The sequence below is a fragment of the Oncorhynchus kisutch genome, unplaced genomic scaffold (genome assembly GCF_002021735.2).
Source record: "Oncorhynchus kisutch isolate 150728-3 unplaced genomic scaffold, Okis_V2 scaffold4040, whole genome shotgun sequence".
Taxonomy (NCBI): domain Eukaryota; kingdom Metazoa; phylum Chordata; class Actinopteri; order Salmoniformes; family Salmonidae; genus Oncorhynchus; species Oncorhynchus kisutch.
In genome coordinates, this window is record NW_022265985.1 from 50,586 (window position 1) to 64,613 (window position 14,028).

At 46.9% G+C, this 14,028-nt stretch overlaps 1 protein-coding gene across 2 annotated transcripts in view; it reads right to left on the reverse strand.

The window, feature by feature from the left end:
• Positions 1–95: 95 nt before the first annotated feature.
• The window catches only part of LOC116373414 (ubiquitin-associated domain-containing protein 2), a 31,000-nt gene continuing 17,067 nt past the window's right edge, over positions 96–14,028 (reverse strand). Inside the window, exons 5-9 of one of the 2 annotated variants that reach the window (XM_031821984.1) lie at positions 13,436–13,559; positions 10,932–10,979; positions 10,549–10,797; positions 1,432–1,650; positions 96–1,329 (exon numbers count right to left, since the gene is read on the reverse strand). In XM_031821984.1, the coding sequence (XP_031677844.1) occupies positions 1,216–1,329; positions 1,432–1,650; positions 10,549–10,797; positions 10,932–10,979; positions 13,436–13,559 (754 nt within the window). In that variant the 3' untranslated portion in view covers positions 96–1,215. Of the gene's footprint in view, positions 1,330–1,422; positions 1,651–10,548; positions 10,798–10,931; positions 10,980–13,435; positions 13,560–14,028 lie in introns of both variants that reach the window. The other variant, XM_031821982.1, reaches the window with a different exon arrangement.

A 14,028-nucleotide genomic window follows, 5' to 3' on the forward strand; every position in this document is an offset into this window, starting at 1 on the left:
GGAACTATTATTCGCCATGGTTGTCAGTGCAGCCATCCCAAAGCACAATAAAAATGTTATAGGAGTAATGCTGTGAAGTAAAGCAGAAAAGCATCTGAAGGTGAGAGGTAGGTTTATTCATTAGGCCATTATACTGTTGTAACGCTGTATGGGCAGCACGGTTACCACAGCAGAGCACATTGCATATATTTCAGTGGTTGGAAGCAGTTTGTTAAATTGTTAATCATTTGTAATCTGTAGCATAATGACACTACACACAGGCATAGGTTAACCAAACAACAAGCACACCTCTGTTTATACAGTCAGTCACATAAAACAAAAAGTAAATAAAAATTATATAAATAAGTGTTAAATCCTCAATGATTTTGTGAAAAACTAGTGAATCAGTTTAAATAATTAATATCTTGTCACCATGATTTTATTCCATAGTGTAGTTAACCAGAATGTAGCCACTGAGCAGCTAAACATACAAGCCATCCACTAAGTATTACATGTGCAGATGTTTTTCATTGAGTATACAAGATTGACAGTTTCCATAATTTAGTATATTCTCCTCATTTCAAACCCCTTTAAGATTTTAGATGAATTCTGCAGAAGTCAAACAAACTCCTGTATTCACTGTCCATGGACAAATGACACAAAAGAAAACCTTTAGGGACTGGCAAATGTGTGTGTGTGTGTGTGTGTGTGTGTGTGTGTGTGTGTGTGTGTGTGTGTGTGTGTGTGTGTGTGTGTGTGTGTGTGTGTGTGTGTGAGGTGGAGGAAGTAGTAATGAACCACGGTAATGCTAGAGTATAGAGAAGACACTAGATGCAACAAGCCCTGAGTATAGCAGCCTTCTGATCCTCCATCTTCTGTCCCTCAGCAGCAAGGTGACAGGACAGAGTATTCAAACTATCTGGAACAGGACAGAGTATCCAAACTATCTGGAACAGGGCTGTGTACCCACTACCAGGAAGCACTGTGGACAGCCCTATTCACCCTTCAGGAAGCACGGTGGACAGCAGCAGCATTACTGTCCTCCTCTCTCCTTTCCTCCTAGTAATTGTGTAGTCTGTGTTGAGTTATTCTCTGTGTAGTCCTCTGGAGCTCCAGAGCAGGCCGGTCCCCCTGGCCTCAAACCCCCAGGACCCTGCTCACTGGATCAGACCCACTCTTCATTCTGTTCCCTCTGTTGTTTTACTCTCTCAGGTTCTACATCTTTCAAACTCCTCCCTACCCTAAATGCTGCAGTAGAAAGTTGGTTGCCACGTTGATGTCGTTGTTGGACGCTCTGAGGGCATCCTGAGCATCTATTCTGGAGAAGCCCATCTCCATCAATCTGGCAACCTATGGGAAACAGAAATAAACACACACAAACATCAGAGAAATGCTAACACGAAACTGGTAAAGAAACGCAATTCCGTGTCCGCACTCACTCACAGTGCTCACCTGTTCTTCAGCTACAGGAGTGTTGACCAAGGGAGGAGCTGTGGGCTCCAGCAGTGGAGGAGCTGTGGGGTGGAGCTGCTGTGGAGAGGGGTGTGGCTGCAGCGGTGGAGAGGGGTGTGGCTGCAGCGGTGGAGAGGGGTGTGGCTGCAGCTCTGGGGGAAGGTTCTGTCCTCTGTGTCTCAGCGATGGGAAAAACCTGTTCCAGTTCATTAGGCCATTCTGGGAAGCATAGAGGGGGACAATCATGGTGCGTTCAAGACAACTGGGAACTCTGGGGAAAAAAAAAAAAAAAAGATCTCAGACTGGGAAAAATCACGACATCAGTGATCTTCAAGTCAGAGAAGTTGGAGCTCTAGGATGATGTCCGAGTTTCCAACTTGTAATTCTGAGATAACCGTTCAAAGTGATTTTTCCCAGTCAGCTTAGTCCCCCCCCCAGAGTTCCCAGTTGTCTTGAATGCACTGAAGTCAGAGACTGTGTTCATTTTGGCAGCCATTTTAGATTTAGTTTGAGTCTGACAAATAGCTTTTAGTCATTTTGTCCTTCTTAGTTTCAGTTGTCGTCAGTCGACCAAAACTCTGGACAATTTTAGTCTAATTTTATGCAGTCATTTTAGTCAATGCATTTTCCATTAAATCATTCATATATATAGGCTACCTCTAACTTCCATTTTGTGCATATTCAGCCTTGTCCAAATAGGCTTACTAGTATACACTGAGTATACAAAACATTAGGAACACCTGCTCTTTCCATGACTGACCAGGTGAAAGCTATGATCCCTTGTTGATGTAACTTGTTAAATCCACTTCAATCAGTGTAGATGAAGGGGGAGGAGACAGGTTAAACAAGGATTTTAAAGCCTTGAGACAATTGAGACATGAATTGTCTATGTGTGCCTTTCAGAGGGTGAATGGGCAAGATTTAAGTGCCTTTGAACGGGGTATGGTAGTAGGTGCCAGGCACACCGGTTTGTGCCAAGAACTGCAATTCTGTTGGGTTTCTAACACTCAGTTTCCTTTGTGTATCAAGAAACCACCCAAAAGACATCCAGCCAACTTGACACAACTGTGGAAAGCATTGGAGTCAACATGGTCCAGCATCCCTGTGGAACGCTCCTGACACCTTGGAGAGGGCACGCACCAACAAATAACTTAGCTGGCAACATGGCTATTGTGTCAGTAACCACAGCCATCATTAACCATAGGCAACAAATACAAAGCCTTGGATACAGGTTAAAGGTGACAGGAAAAAGGTCTCCCTGTTTTTCCAAACCTTTATAGAAAAGCTAAATACATCAAAGTGATCTGCAATAATATTTTGGTCAGAGTAGATTTTGTACCTTTGATGTGTGGGTTAGGGTTCCACTTATTTACGTGTACCTAAATCTTAAATAACTATATTGAGCCATTACACCACTTCCTGTTTCACTAGGGTATAAACACGCATGCAATATCCCGCTGTCAACAAAATAACTGTCAGTTCAAAAGAGAAAGCTGGTCGAAGACCTTCATATATCACTGAGCACTGTCAGGGCAATTATTTAAAAACCTCTAAAGATATGGAACAGTTAAACCTCACGGTTAGAGGATGCAAATGCATTTTCCCCCCTGAGGATATGGAGGAGAATGGGGAGAGAAGCAAACAAATCCCCAATAATAACGGTCAAAGAATTGCAGGCCTTGGTGGCGTCTTGGGGTCACCAGGTTTCAAAAAGCACCGTCATACGCCACCTCCACAACCACAGGCTCTTTGGAAGGGTTACCAGAAGAAAGCACCAGACTCCACAACCACAGGCTCTTTGGAAGGGTTACCAGAAGAAAGCACCATCAGACTCCACCTCCACAACCACAGGCTCTTTGGAAGGGTTGCAGAAGAAAGCACCATCAGACTCCACCTCCACAACCACAGGCTCTTTGGAAGGGTTGCAGAAGAAAGCACCATCAGACTCCACCTCCACAACCACAGGCTCTTTTGGAAGGGTTGCCAGAAGAAAGCACCATCAGACTCCACCTCCACAACCATAGGCTCTTTGGAAGGGTTGCCAGAAGAAAGCCCTTTCTGACCCCAAGACACAAGCGCTTGGAGTTTGCCAAACGTAATTCTAATTATGACTTGAAGAGGGTACTCTGGTCAGATGAGGCCAAAATGGAACGTTCTGGTCACATACAGCATTGGCATGTTTGGCGTCGAAACAGAGATGATACAAGGAGAGGCACCTCGTACTCACGGTCAAACAGAGATGCAAGGAGAGGCACCTCGTACTCACGGTCAAACAGAGATGCCTACAAGGAGAGGCACCTCGTACTCACGGTAAAACAGAGATGCCTACAAGGAGAGGCACCTCGTACTCACGGTCAAACAGAGATGCCTACAAGGAGAGGCACCTCGTACTCACGGTGAAACAGAGATGATTACAAGGAGAGGCACCTCGTACTCACGGTCAAACAGAGATGCCTACAAGGAGAGGCACCTCGTACTCACGGTGAAACAGAGATGCCTACAAGGAGAGGCACCTCGTACTCACGGTGAAACAGAGATGCCTACAAGGAGAGGCACCTCGTACTCACGGTCAAACAGAGATGCCTACAAGGAGAGGCACCTCGTACTCACGGTGAAACAGATGCCTACAAGGAGAGGCACCTCGTACTCACGGTCAAACAGAGATGCATACAAGGAGAGGCACCTCGTACTCACGGTCAAACAGAGATGCCTACAAGGAGAGGCACCTCGTACTCACGGTCAAACAGAGATGCCTACAAGGAGAGGCACCTCGTACTCACGGTCAAACAGAGATGATTACAAGGAGAGGCACCTCGTACTCACGGTGAAACAGAGATGCCTACAAGGAGAGGCACCTCGTACTCACGGTGAAACAGAGATGCCTACAAGGAGAGGCACCTCGTACTCACGGTGAAACAGAGATGCCTACAAGGAGAGGCACCTCGTACTCGCGGTCAAACAGAGATGCCTACAAGGAGAGGCACTTCGTACTCGCGGTCAAACAGAGATGCCTACAAGGAGAGGCACCTCGTACTCGCGGTCAAACAGAGATGCCTACAAGGAGAGGCACCTCGTACTCACGGTCAAACAGAGATGCCTACAAGGAGAGGCACCTCGTACTCACGGTCAAACAGAGATGCCTACAAGGAGAGGCACCTCGTACTCACGGTCAAACAGAGATGCCTACAAGGAGAGGCACCTCGTACTCACGGTCAAACAGAGATGCCTACAAGGAGAGGCACCTCGTACTCACGGTCAAACAGAGATGCCTACAAGGAGAGGCACCTCGTACTCACGGTCAAACAGAGATGCCTACAAGGAGAGGCACCTCGTACTCACGGTCAAACAGAGATGCCTACAAGGAGAGGCACCTCGTACTCACGGTCAAACAGAGATGCCTACAAGGAGAGGCACCTCGTACTCACGGTCAAACAGAGATGCCTACAAGGAGAGGCACCTCGTACTCACGGTCAAACAGAGATGCCTACAAGGAGAGGCACCTCGTACTCACGGTCAAACAGAGATGCCTACAAGGAGAGGCACCTCGTACTCACGGTCAAACAGAGATGCCTACAAGGAGAGGCACCTCGTACTCACGGTCAAACAGAGATGCCTACAAGGAGAGGCACCTCGTACTCACGGTCAAACAGAGATGCCTACAAGGAGAGGCACCTCGTACTCACGGTCAAACAGAGATGCCTACAAGGAGAGGCCCCTCGTACTCACGGTCAAACAGAGATGCCTACAAGGAGAGGCACCTCGTACTCACGGTCAAACAGAAATGCCTACAAGGAGAGGCCCCTCGTACTCACGGTCAAACAGAGATGCCTACAAGGAGAGGCACCTCGTACTCACGGTCAAACAGAAATGCCTACAAGGAGAGGCACCTCGTACTCACGGTGAAACATGGAGTGGGGTCAGTGATGTTTTGGGTCTGTTTTAATTCCAGAGGTCCAGGGGCACTGGTTACGATTTTATTTTATTTTTTATTTTTTTAATTCACCTTTATTTAACCAGGTAGGCTAGTTGAGAACACCTTTATTTAACCAGGTAGGCTAGTTGAGAACACCTTTATTTAACCAGGTAGGCTAGTTGAGAACACCTTTATTTAACCAGGTAGGCTAGTTGAGAACACCTTTATTTAACCAGGTAGGCTAGTTGAGAACACCTTTATTTAACCAGGTAGGCTAGTTGAGAACAAGTTCTCATTTGCAACTGCGACCTGGTCAAGATAAAGCATAGCAGTGTGAACAGACAACACAGAGTTACACATGGAGTAAACAATTAACAAGTCAATAACACAGTAGAATTTTTTTTTGTCTATATACATTGTGTGCATAATGAATTCCACCAAGTACCTGACACTCTGGTTCCCTCTGCAAGGAAGGTTGGGACTTGGCCGTAGGTGGACTTTCCAACAAGACCAAGACCCAAAACATACCTCAAGATCCACATAGAAATGGTTCTGTGACAACAAAATCAATGTTCTGCCATGGCCATCTGTCGCCGGACCTCAATCCAATCAAAAACCTGTGTGCTGAGTTGAAGAGGGCAGTGGATAAGAACAAACCCAAGAATGTGAAGGATCTATAAAGGATCTGCATAGAGGAATGGTCCAAAATCCCTCCAAATGTGTTCCTGAACCTGGTCAAACATCACAGGAAAAGACTCCATGCTGTTGTCCTTGCCAGAGGTGGTTGCACTAAGTACGAAATGAGGAGTGCCAATAATTATGAAACCTTGATTTTGGTGAAATTGATTTTGTATTAAATAATTGTATGATTTTGGTTGGTTCCATGGAAACATTAATAAAGTCCAGTATTTCTCACACGTTGGTATTTTGAGTTTCTCTCTAATTATATTGTTAATGCGTTGCCAGTCAGGGGTGCCAGTCAGGGGTGCCAGTCAGAGGTGCCAGTCAGAGGTGCCAGTCATTGGAGCTGTATACACTGTATTCTATATCTAACATGTATAGGGGTGGCAGGGTAGCCTAGTGGTTAGAGCGTTGGACTAGTAACGTAAAGGTTGCAAGTTCGAATCCCCGAGCTGACAAGGTACAAATCTGTCGTTCTACCCCTGAACAGGCAGTTAACCCACTGTTCCTAGGCCGTCATTGAAAATAAGAATTTGTTCTTAACTGACTTGCCTGGTTAAATAAAGGTTAAAAAAAAATATATATATATTTCTTAATTCCATTCTTTGACTTTTAGATTTGTGTGTATTGTTGTGAATTGTTAGATATTACTGCACTGTTGGAACTAGGAACACAAGCATTTCACTACACCCGCAATAACATCTGCTAAACATGTGACCAATAAAATGTGATTTGATATAAATGGAAGACTCATCACAATGATCGGAAATGCACTATGTGGCTATAGCTAGCTAACTCTCATTATCTGCTGTGGAAGGACCACCAGAGGACAGGCTGGGCTCACGGATAGCAGCCCAACAAGGTAACCAGAGGGCAGGCTGGGCTCACGGATAGCAGCCCGACAAGGTAACCAGAGGGCAGGCTGGGCTCACGGATAGCAGCCCGACAAGGTAACCAGAGGGCAGGCTGGGCTCACGGATAGCAGCCCGACAAGGTAACCAGAGGGCAGGCTGGGCTCACGGATAGTAGCCCAACAAGGTATGGGAGACAAGGTAACCAGAGGGCAGGCTGGGCTCACGGATAGTAGCCCAACAAGGTATGGGAGACAAGGTAACCAGAGGGCAGGCTGGGCTCACGGATAGTAGCCCAACAAGGTATGGGAGACAAGGTAACCAGAGGGCAGGCTGGGCTCACGGATAGTAGCCCAACAAGGTATGGGAGACAAGGTAACCAGAGGGCAGGCTGGGCTCACGGATAGTAGCCCAACAAGGTATGGGAGACAAGGTAACCAGAGGGCAGGCTGGGCTCACGGATAGTAGCCCAACAAGGCAACCAGAGGGCAGGCTGGGCTCACGGATAGCAGCCCAACAAGGCAACCAGAGGGCAGGCTGGGCTCACGGATAGCAGCCCAACAAGGCAACCAGAGGGCAGGCTGGGCTCACGGATAGCAGCCCAACAAGGCATGGGAGACAAGGTAACCAGAGGGCAGGCTGGGCTCACGGATAGTAGCCCAACAAGGTAACCAGAGGCCAGGCTGCACTCCCGGATAGCAGCCCAACAAGGTATGGGAGACAAGGTAACCAGAGGGCAGGCTGGGCTCACGGATAGCAGCCCAACAAGGCATGGGAGACAAGGTAACCAGGGGCAATTAACTACAGCTGATGGTACTAATGACATATTCTCCTTCCCCTATAAGAGAGAGTACGGAACCAGCAGAGAGGGGAGGGGAAAACTATCTCTGGAAGATGGCCACCGAGACAGAGGAGCTATCCATGAAGCACCACAAAGAATTGCCACGGAGAGAGAGGAGCTATCCAGGAAGAACCACTAAGAATGGCCACCGAGACAGAGGAGCTATCCATGAAGAACCACTAAGAATGGCCACCGAGACAGAGGAGCTATCCATGAAGAACCACTAAGAATGGCCACCGAGACAGAGGAGCTATCCATGAAGAACCACTAAGAATGGCCACCGAGACAGAGGAGCTATCCAGGAAGAACCACTAAGAATGGCCACCGAGAGAGAGGAGCTATCCAGGAAGAACCACTAAGAATGGCCACCGAGACAGAGGAGCTATCCATGAAGAACCACTAAGAATGGCCACCGAGATAGAGGAGCTATCCAGGAAGAACCACTAAGAATGGCCACCGAGACAGAGGAGCTATCCATGAAGAACCACTAAGAATGGCCACCGAGACAGAGGAGCTATCCATGAAGAACCACTAAGAATGGCCACCGAGACAGAGGAGCTATCCAGGAAGAACCACTAAGAATGGCCACCGAGAGAGAGGAGCTATCCAGGAAGAACCACTAAGAATGGCCACCGAGACAGAGGAGCTATCCATGAAGAACCACTAAGAATGGCCACCGAGACAGAGGAGCTATCCAGGAAGAACCACTAAGAATGGCCACCGAGACAGAGGAGCTATCCAGGAAGAACCACTAAGAATGGCCACCGAGACAGAGGAGCTATCCAGGAAGAACCACTAAGAATGGCCACCGAGACAGAGGAGCTATCCATGAAGAACCACTAAGAATGGCCACCGAGACAGAGGAGCTATCCATGAAGAACCACTAAGAATGGCCACCGAGACAGAGGAGCTATCCATGAAGAACCACTAAGAATGGCCACCGAGACAGAGGAGCTATCCATGAAGAACCACTAAGACGGTGACAATCCCGTGACTTGTGTTGTAGTTTAAAGATAATCGTATTGTGTTCCTGTTTCATCTGGAGAAGAAGATGTATGTTTTTCCTTGGGAGATTTCCATTGATTATGTTGGAGTGTGTGTGTTGACCAAAGGCCCTCAATAGAGAACTGTGTTCAATCCAGAAAAGCTCCTCCTGACTCATTTATTCCACCTTTCCTCTTTAGAGAGACGCCCAATGACTTGGTCCGCTTCACACAACTGCATATGAGTCATCATTATTGACTTACACGTTTATTCCTTCAGATATACAAGTGTCTAATGGCTTCATTTCTGATAGAGAGAAAATGACTCATACAAGCCGTGTCTGTAGCTTGTGTTCCTTGCAGTTGGCCACTGGCCTATTCATTTAGCCCTCAAATTATGTCTTTTTCTGGCCATAGAATGCAAGAATGACATCTTCACCAACATTTAGAAATGACAGCTAAATGTAGTGATAGATGGGTTTTGGGGGGGGGCTTCAGGCTTATTTAATGAAGCCTAAAATATAATAATTATTAAGTGTCACAGTTTTTGGGGGAGACCTTTGCCCTTCACCTTAACAGTTTACAGCTGATTTTCTCCCCACCATAACAGCCGTAGGGGGTTAAATAGCATTGGATCAGTTTACAGCTCTGATTTTCTCCCCATCATAACAGCTGTAGGGGGTTAAATAGCATTGGATCAATTGAAAATGGGGAGAATCTGAGCTTTGCAACAATGCCAGAATGATTGCTGTACTCCTAATATTAAATAACTGGCATTATTTATGACCAATTATTTTAAAAAGGCAAATGCTCATCAAAGCTAAAATGGCCAATATAAATATAAACATTGTTTCTATACAGAATAAAGGTCATGTACACTTTAGAAGAGCCCTGCCTGCACATCAGTTCAGAAGACAGTGACCGCCGGGAGCTGTGTGTTGGAAAGGCAGGACTATAAACTCACGTAGCCTATGCATGTGAAGGACATTCATTCTGCCAATGAGAGGATTGCATTAAATATTCTGCAAAAGCATGCATGTTTCTGATTGGCCAAAACAGATCAGAAGGAGGGTCATGTCAAATGGAATGTCCATTAGTCTGTGTGTGTGTGTGTAGTACTGTGTGTGTGTGTGTGTGTGTGTGTGTGTGTAGTACTGTGTGTGTGTGTGTGTGTGTGTGTGTAGTACTGTGTGTGTGTAGTACTGTTTGTAGTACTGTGTGTGTGTGTGTGTGTGTGTGTAGTACTGTGTGTGTGTGTGTGTGTGTAGTACTGTGTGTGTGTGTGTGTGTGTAGTACTGTGTGTGTGTGTGTGTGTGTGTGTGTAGTACTGTGTGTGTGTGTGTGTGTGTGTGTGTAGTACTGTGTGTGTGTGTGTGTGTGTGTGTGTAGTACTGTGTGTGTGTGTGTGTGTGTGTGTAGTACTGTGTGTGTGTGTGTGTGTGTGTGTGTGTGTGTGTGTAGTACTGTTTGTAGTACTGTGTGTGTGTGTGTGTGTGTGTGTGTGTGTAGTACTGTGTGTGTGTAGTACTGTGTGTGTGTGTGTGTGTGTAGTACTGTGTGTGTGTGTGTGTGTGTGTGTAGTACTGTGTGTGTGTGTGTGTGTGTGTGTGTGTGTAGTACTGTGTGTGTGTAGTACTGTGTGTGTGTAGTACTGTGTGTGTGTGTGTGTGTGTGTGTGTGTGTGTGTGTGTGTGTGTGTGTGTGTGTAGTACTGTGTGTGTGTAGTACTGTGTGTGTGTAGTACTGTTTGTAGTACTGTGTGTGTGTGTGTGTGTGTGTGTAGTACTGTTTGTAGTACTGTGTGTGTGTGTGTGTGTGTAGTACTGTGTGTGTGTGTCTGTCCATACCTGTGGTGGTCTGTGGTTCCTCCTGGCCTGATGGAACTGGGCCAGCAGCATCTGTTGATCATGGAGATCCATCCTCTGCTGTCTCTGGATGTCCAGAGTAGCCCCCATACCCAGGGGGGGTTCATTGGGGGGCGGGGGCCCGGAGAACAGGGGCTCCAGGACGAAGGCCCCTACACGGGACAGCCACCGGGGTACGAAGAGCAGCCGCTGCACCCTCAGAGCGTTTCCGTGGTACAGCTTCCCAGAGACCTGAGGGGAACACGCGCGCGCTGTGTGGTTCAGACGTGTGGATTTACAACTTCTGAAGAAGCAGCTGCGGTTGAGATAAAGGGGTTGGGTAATGCTGGTTGCTATGCAACAGGGTCAGTGTGGTGGGAACTCACCAGTCCACTGAGAGCAACGAGCCACATGAACGGACTGGAGGTCAGGAGCTGAAACACAACACAGAGACATATTAACCACTGACCCCCACCATGCTGACCACTGTAACTCTACATATTAACCCCCACCATGCTGAACACTATGTAACTCTACATATTAACCACTGACCCCCACCATGCTGAACACTGTAACTCTACATATTAACCCCCACCATGCTGAACACTATGCAACTCTACATATTAACCCCCACCATGCTGAACACTATGTAACTCTACATATTAACCACTGACCCCCACCATGCTGAACACTATGTAACTCTACATATTAACCCCACCATGCTGAACACTGTAACTCTACATATTAACCCCCACCATGCTGAACACTATGTAACTCTACATATTAATCCCCACCATGCTGAACACTATGTAACTCTACATATTAACCACTGACCCCCACCATGCTGAACACTATGTAACTCTACATATTAACCCCCACCATGCTGAACACTGTAACTCTACATATTAACCCCCACCATGCTGAACACTGTAACTCTACATATTAACCCCCACCATGCTGAACACTGTAACTCTACATATTGACCCCCACCATGCTGAACACTATGTAACTCTACATATTGACCCCCACCATGCTGAACACTATGTAACTCTACATATTAACCCACACCATGCTGAACACTATGCAACTCTACATATTAACCCCCACCATGCTGAACACTGTAACTCTACATATTAACCCCCACCATGCTGAACACTATGCAACTCTACATATTAACCCCCACCATGCTGAACACTGTAACTCTACATATTAATCCCCACCATGCTGAACACAATGTAACTCTACATATTAACCCCCACCATGCTGAACACTGTAACTCTACATATTAACCCCCACCATGCTGAACACTGTAACTCTACATATTAATCCCCACCATGCTGAACACTATGTAACTCTACATATTAACCCCCACCATGCTGAACACTGTAACTCTACATATGAACCACTGACCCCCACCATGCTGAACACTATGTAACTCTACATATTAACCCCCACCATGCTGAACACTGTAACTCTACATATTAACCCCCACCATGCTGAACACTGTAACTCTACATATTAATCCCCACCATGCTGAACACGATGTAACTCTACATATTAACCACTGACCCCCACCATGCTGAACACTATGTAACTCTACATATTAACCCCCACCATGCTGAACACTGTAACTCTACATATTAACCACTGACCCCCACCATGCTGAACACTGTAACTCTACATATTAACCCCCACCATGCTGAACACTATGCAACTCTACATATTAACCACTGACCCCCACCATGCTGAACACTGTAACTCTACATATTGACCCCCACCATGCTGAACACTGTAACTCTACATATTAACCACTGACCCCCACCATGCTGAACACTAAGTAACTCTACATATTAACCCCCACCATGCTGAACACGATGTAACTCTACATATTAACCCCCACCATGCTGAACACTATGTAACTCTACATATTAACCACTGACCCCCACCATGCTGAACACTGTAACTCTACATATTAACCACTGACCCCCACCATGCTGAACACTGTAACTCTACATATCAACCCCCACCATGCTGAACACTATGTAACTCTACATATTAACCCCCACCATGCTGAACACTATGTAACTCTACATATTAACCACTGACCCCCACCATGCTGAACACTATGTAACTCTACATATTAACCCCCACCATGCTGAACACGATGTAACTCTACATATTAACCCCCACCATGCTGAACACCATGTAACTCTACATATTAACCCCCACCATGCTGAACACTGTAACTCTACATATTAACCACTGACCCCCACCATGCTGAACACTATGTAACTCTACATATTAACCACTGACCCCCACCATGCTGAACACTGTAACTCTACATATTAACCCCCACCATGCTGAACACTGTAACTCTACATATTAACCGCCACCATGCTGAACACTATGTAACTCTACATATTAACCCCCACCATGCTGAACACTGTAACTCTACATATTGACCCCCACCATGCTGAACACTATGTAACTCTACATATTAACCACTGACCCCCACCATGCTGAACACGATGTAACTCTACATATTAACCCCCACCATGCTGAACACTGTAACTCTACATATTGACCCCCACCATGCTGAACACTGTAACTCTACATATTGACCCCCACCATGCTGAACACTATGTAACTCTACATATTAACCCCCACCATGCTGAACACTATGTAACTCTACATATTAACCCCCACCATGCTGAACACTGTAACTCTACATATTAACCCCCACCATGCTGAACACTGTAACTCTACATATTAACCCCCACCATGCTTAACACTAACTCTACATATTAACCCCCACCATGCTGAACACTATGCAACTCTACATATTAACCACTGACCCCCACCATGCTGAACACTATGCAACTCTACATACCTGCAGGCCTACAATGTAAACCAGGGACTTGTTAGTTATGGAGATCTGACCAAGGAGTTGAGTGACTGGAACCTTGGGGATGGAGGAGTAGAAAGGTACAAACAGGCTGAACACTGGGCCTAGCCTGGAGGAGAGAGGGAAGGAGAGAGACGAGGAGGAGAGAGGAGAGGTGAGGAGGAGAGAGGAGAGGTGAGGAGGAGAGGAGAGAGGGGAGGTGAGGAGGGGAGGTGAGGAGGAGAGAGGAGAGGGAAGGGGAGGTGAGGAGGAGAGAGGAGAGGGAAGGGGAGGTGAGGAGGAGAGAGGAGAGGGAAGGGGAGGTGAGGAGGAGAGAGGAGAGGGAAGGGGAGGTGAGGAGGAGAGAGGAGAGGGAAGGGGAGGTGAGGAGGAGAGAGGAGAGGGAAGGGGAGGTGAGGAGGAGAGGAGAGGGAAGGGGAGGTGAGGAGGAGAGGGAAGGAGAGAGGGGAGGTGAGGAGGAGAGAGGAGAGGGAAGGAGAGAGGGGAGGAGAAAGGGGAGGTGAGGAGGAGAGAGGGGAGGTGAGGAGGAGAGAGGAGAGGGGAAGGAGAGAGGAGAGGGAAGGAGAGAGGAGAGGTGA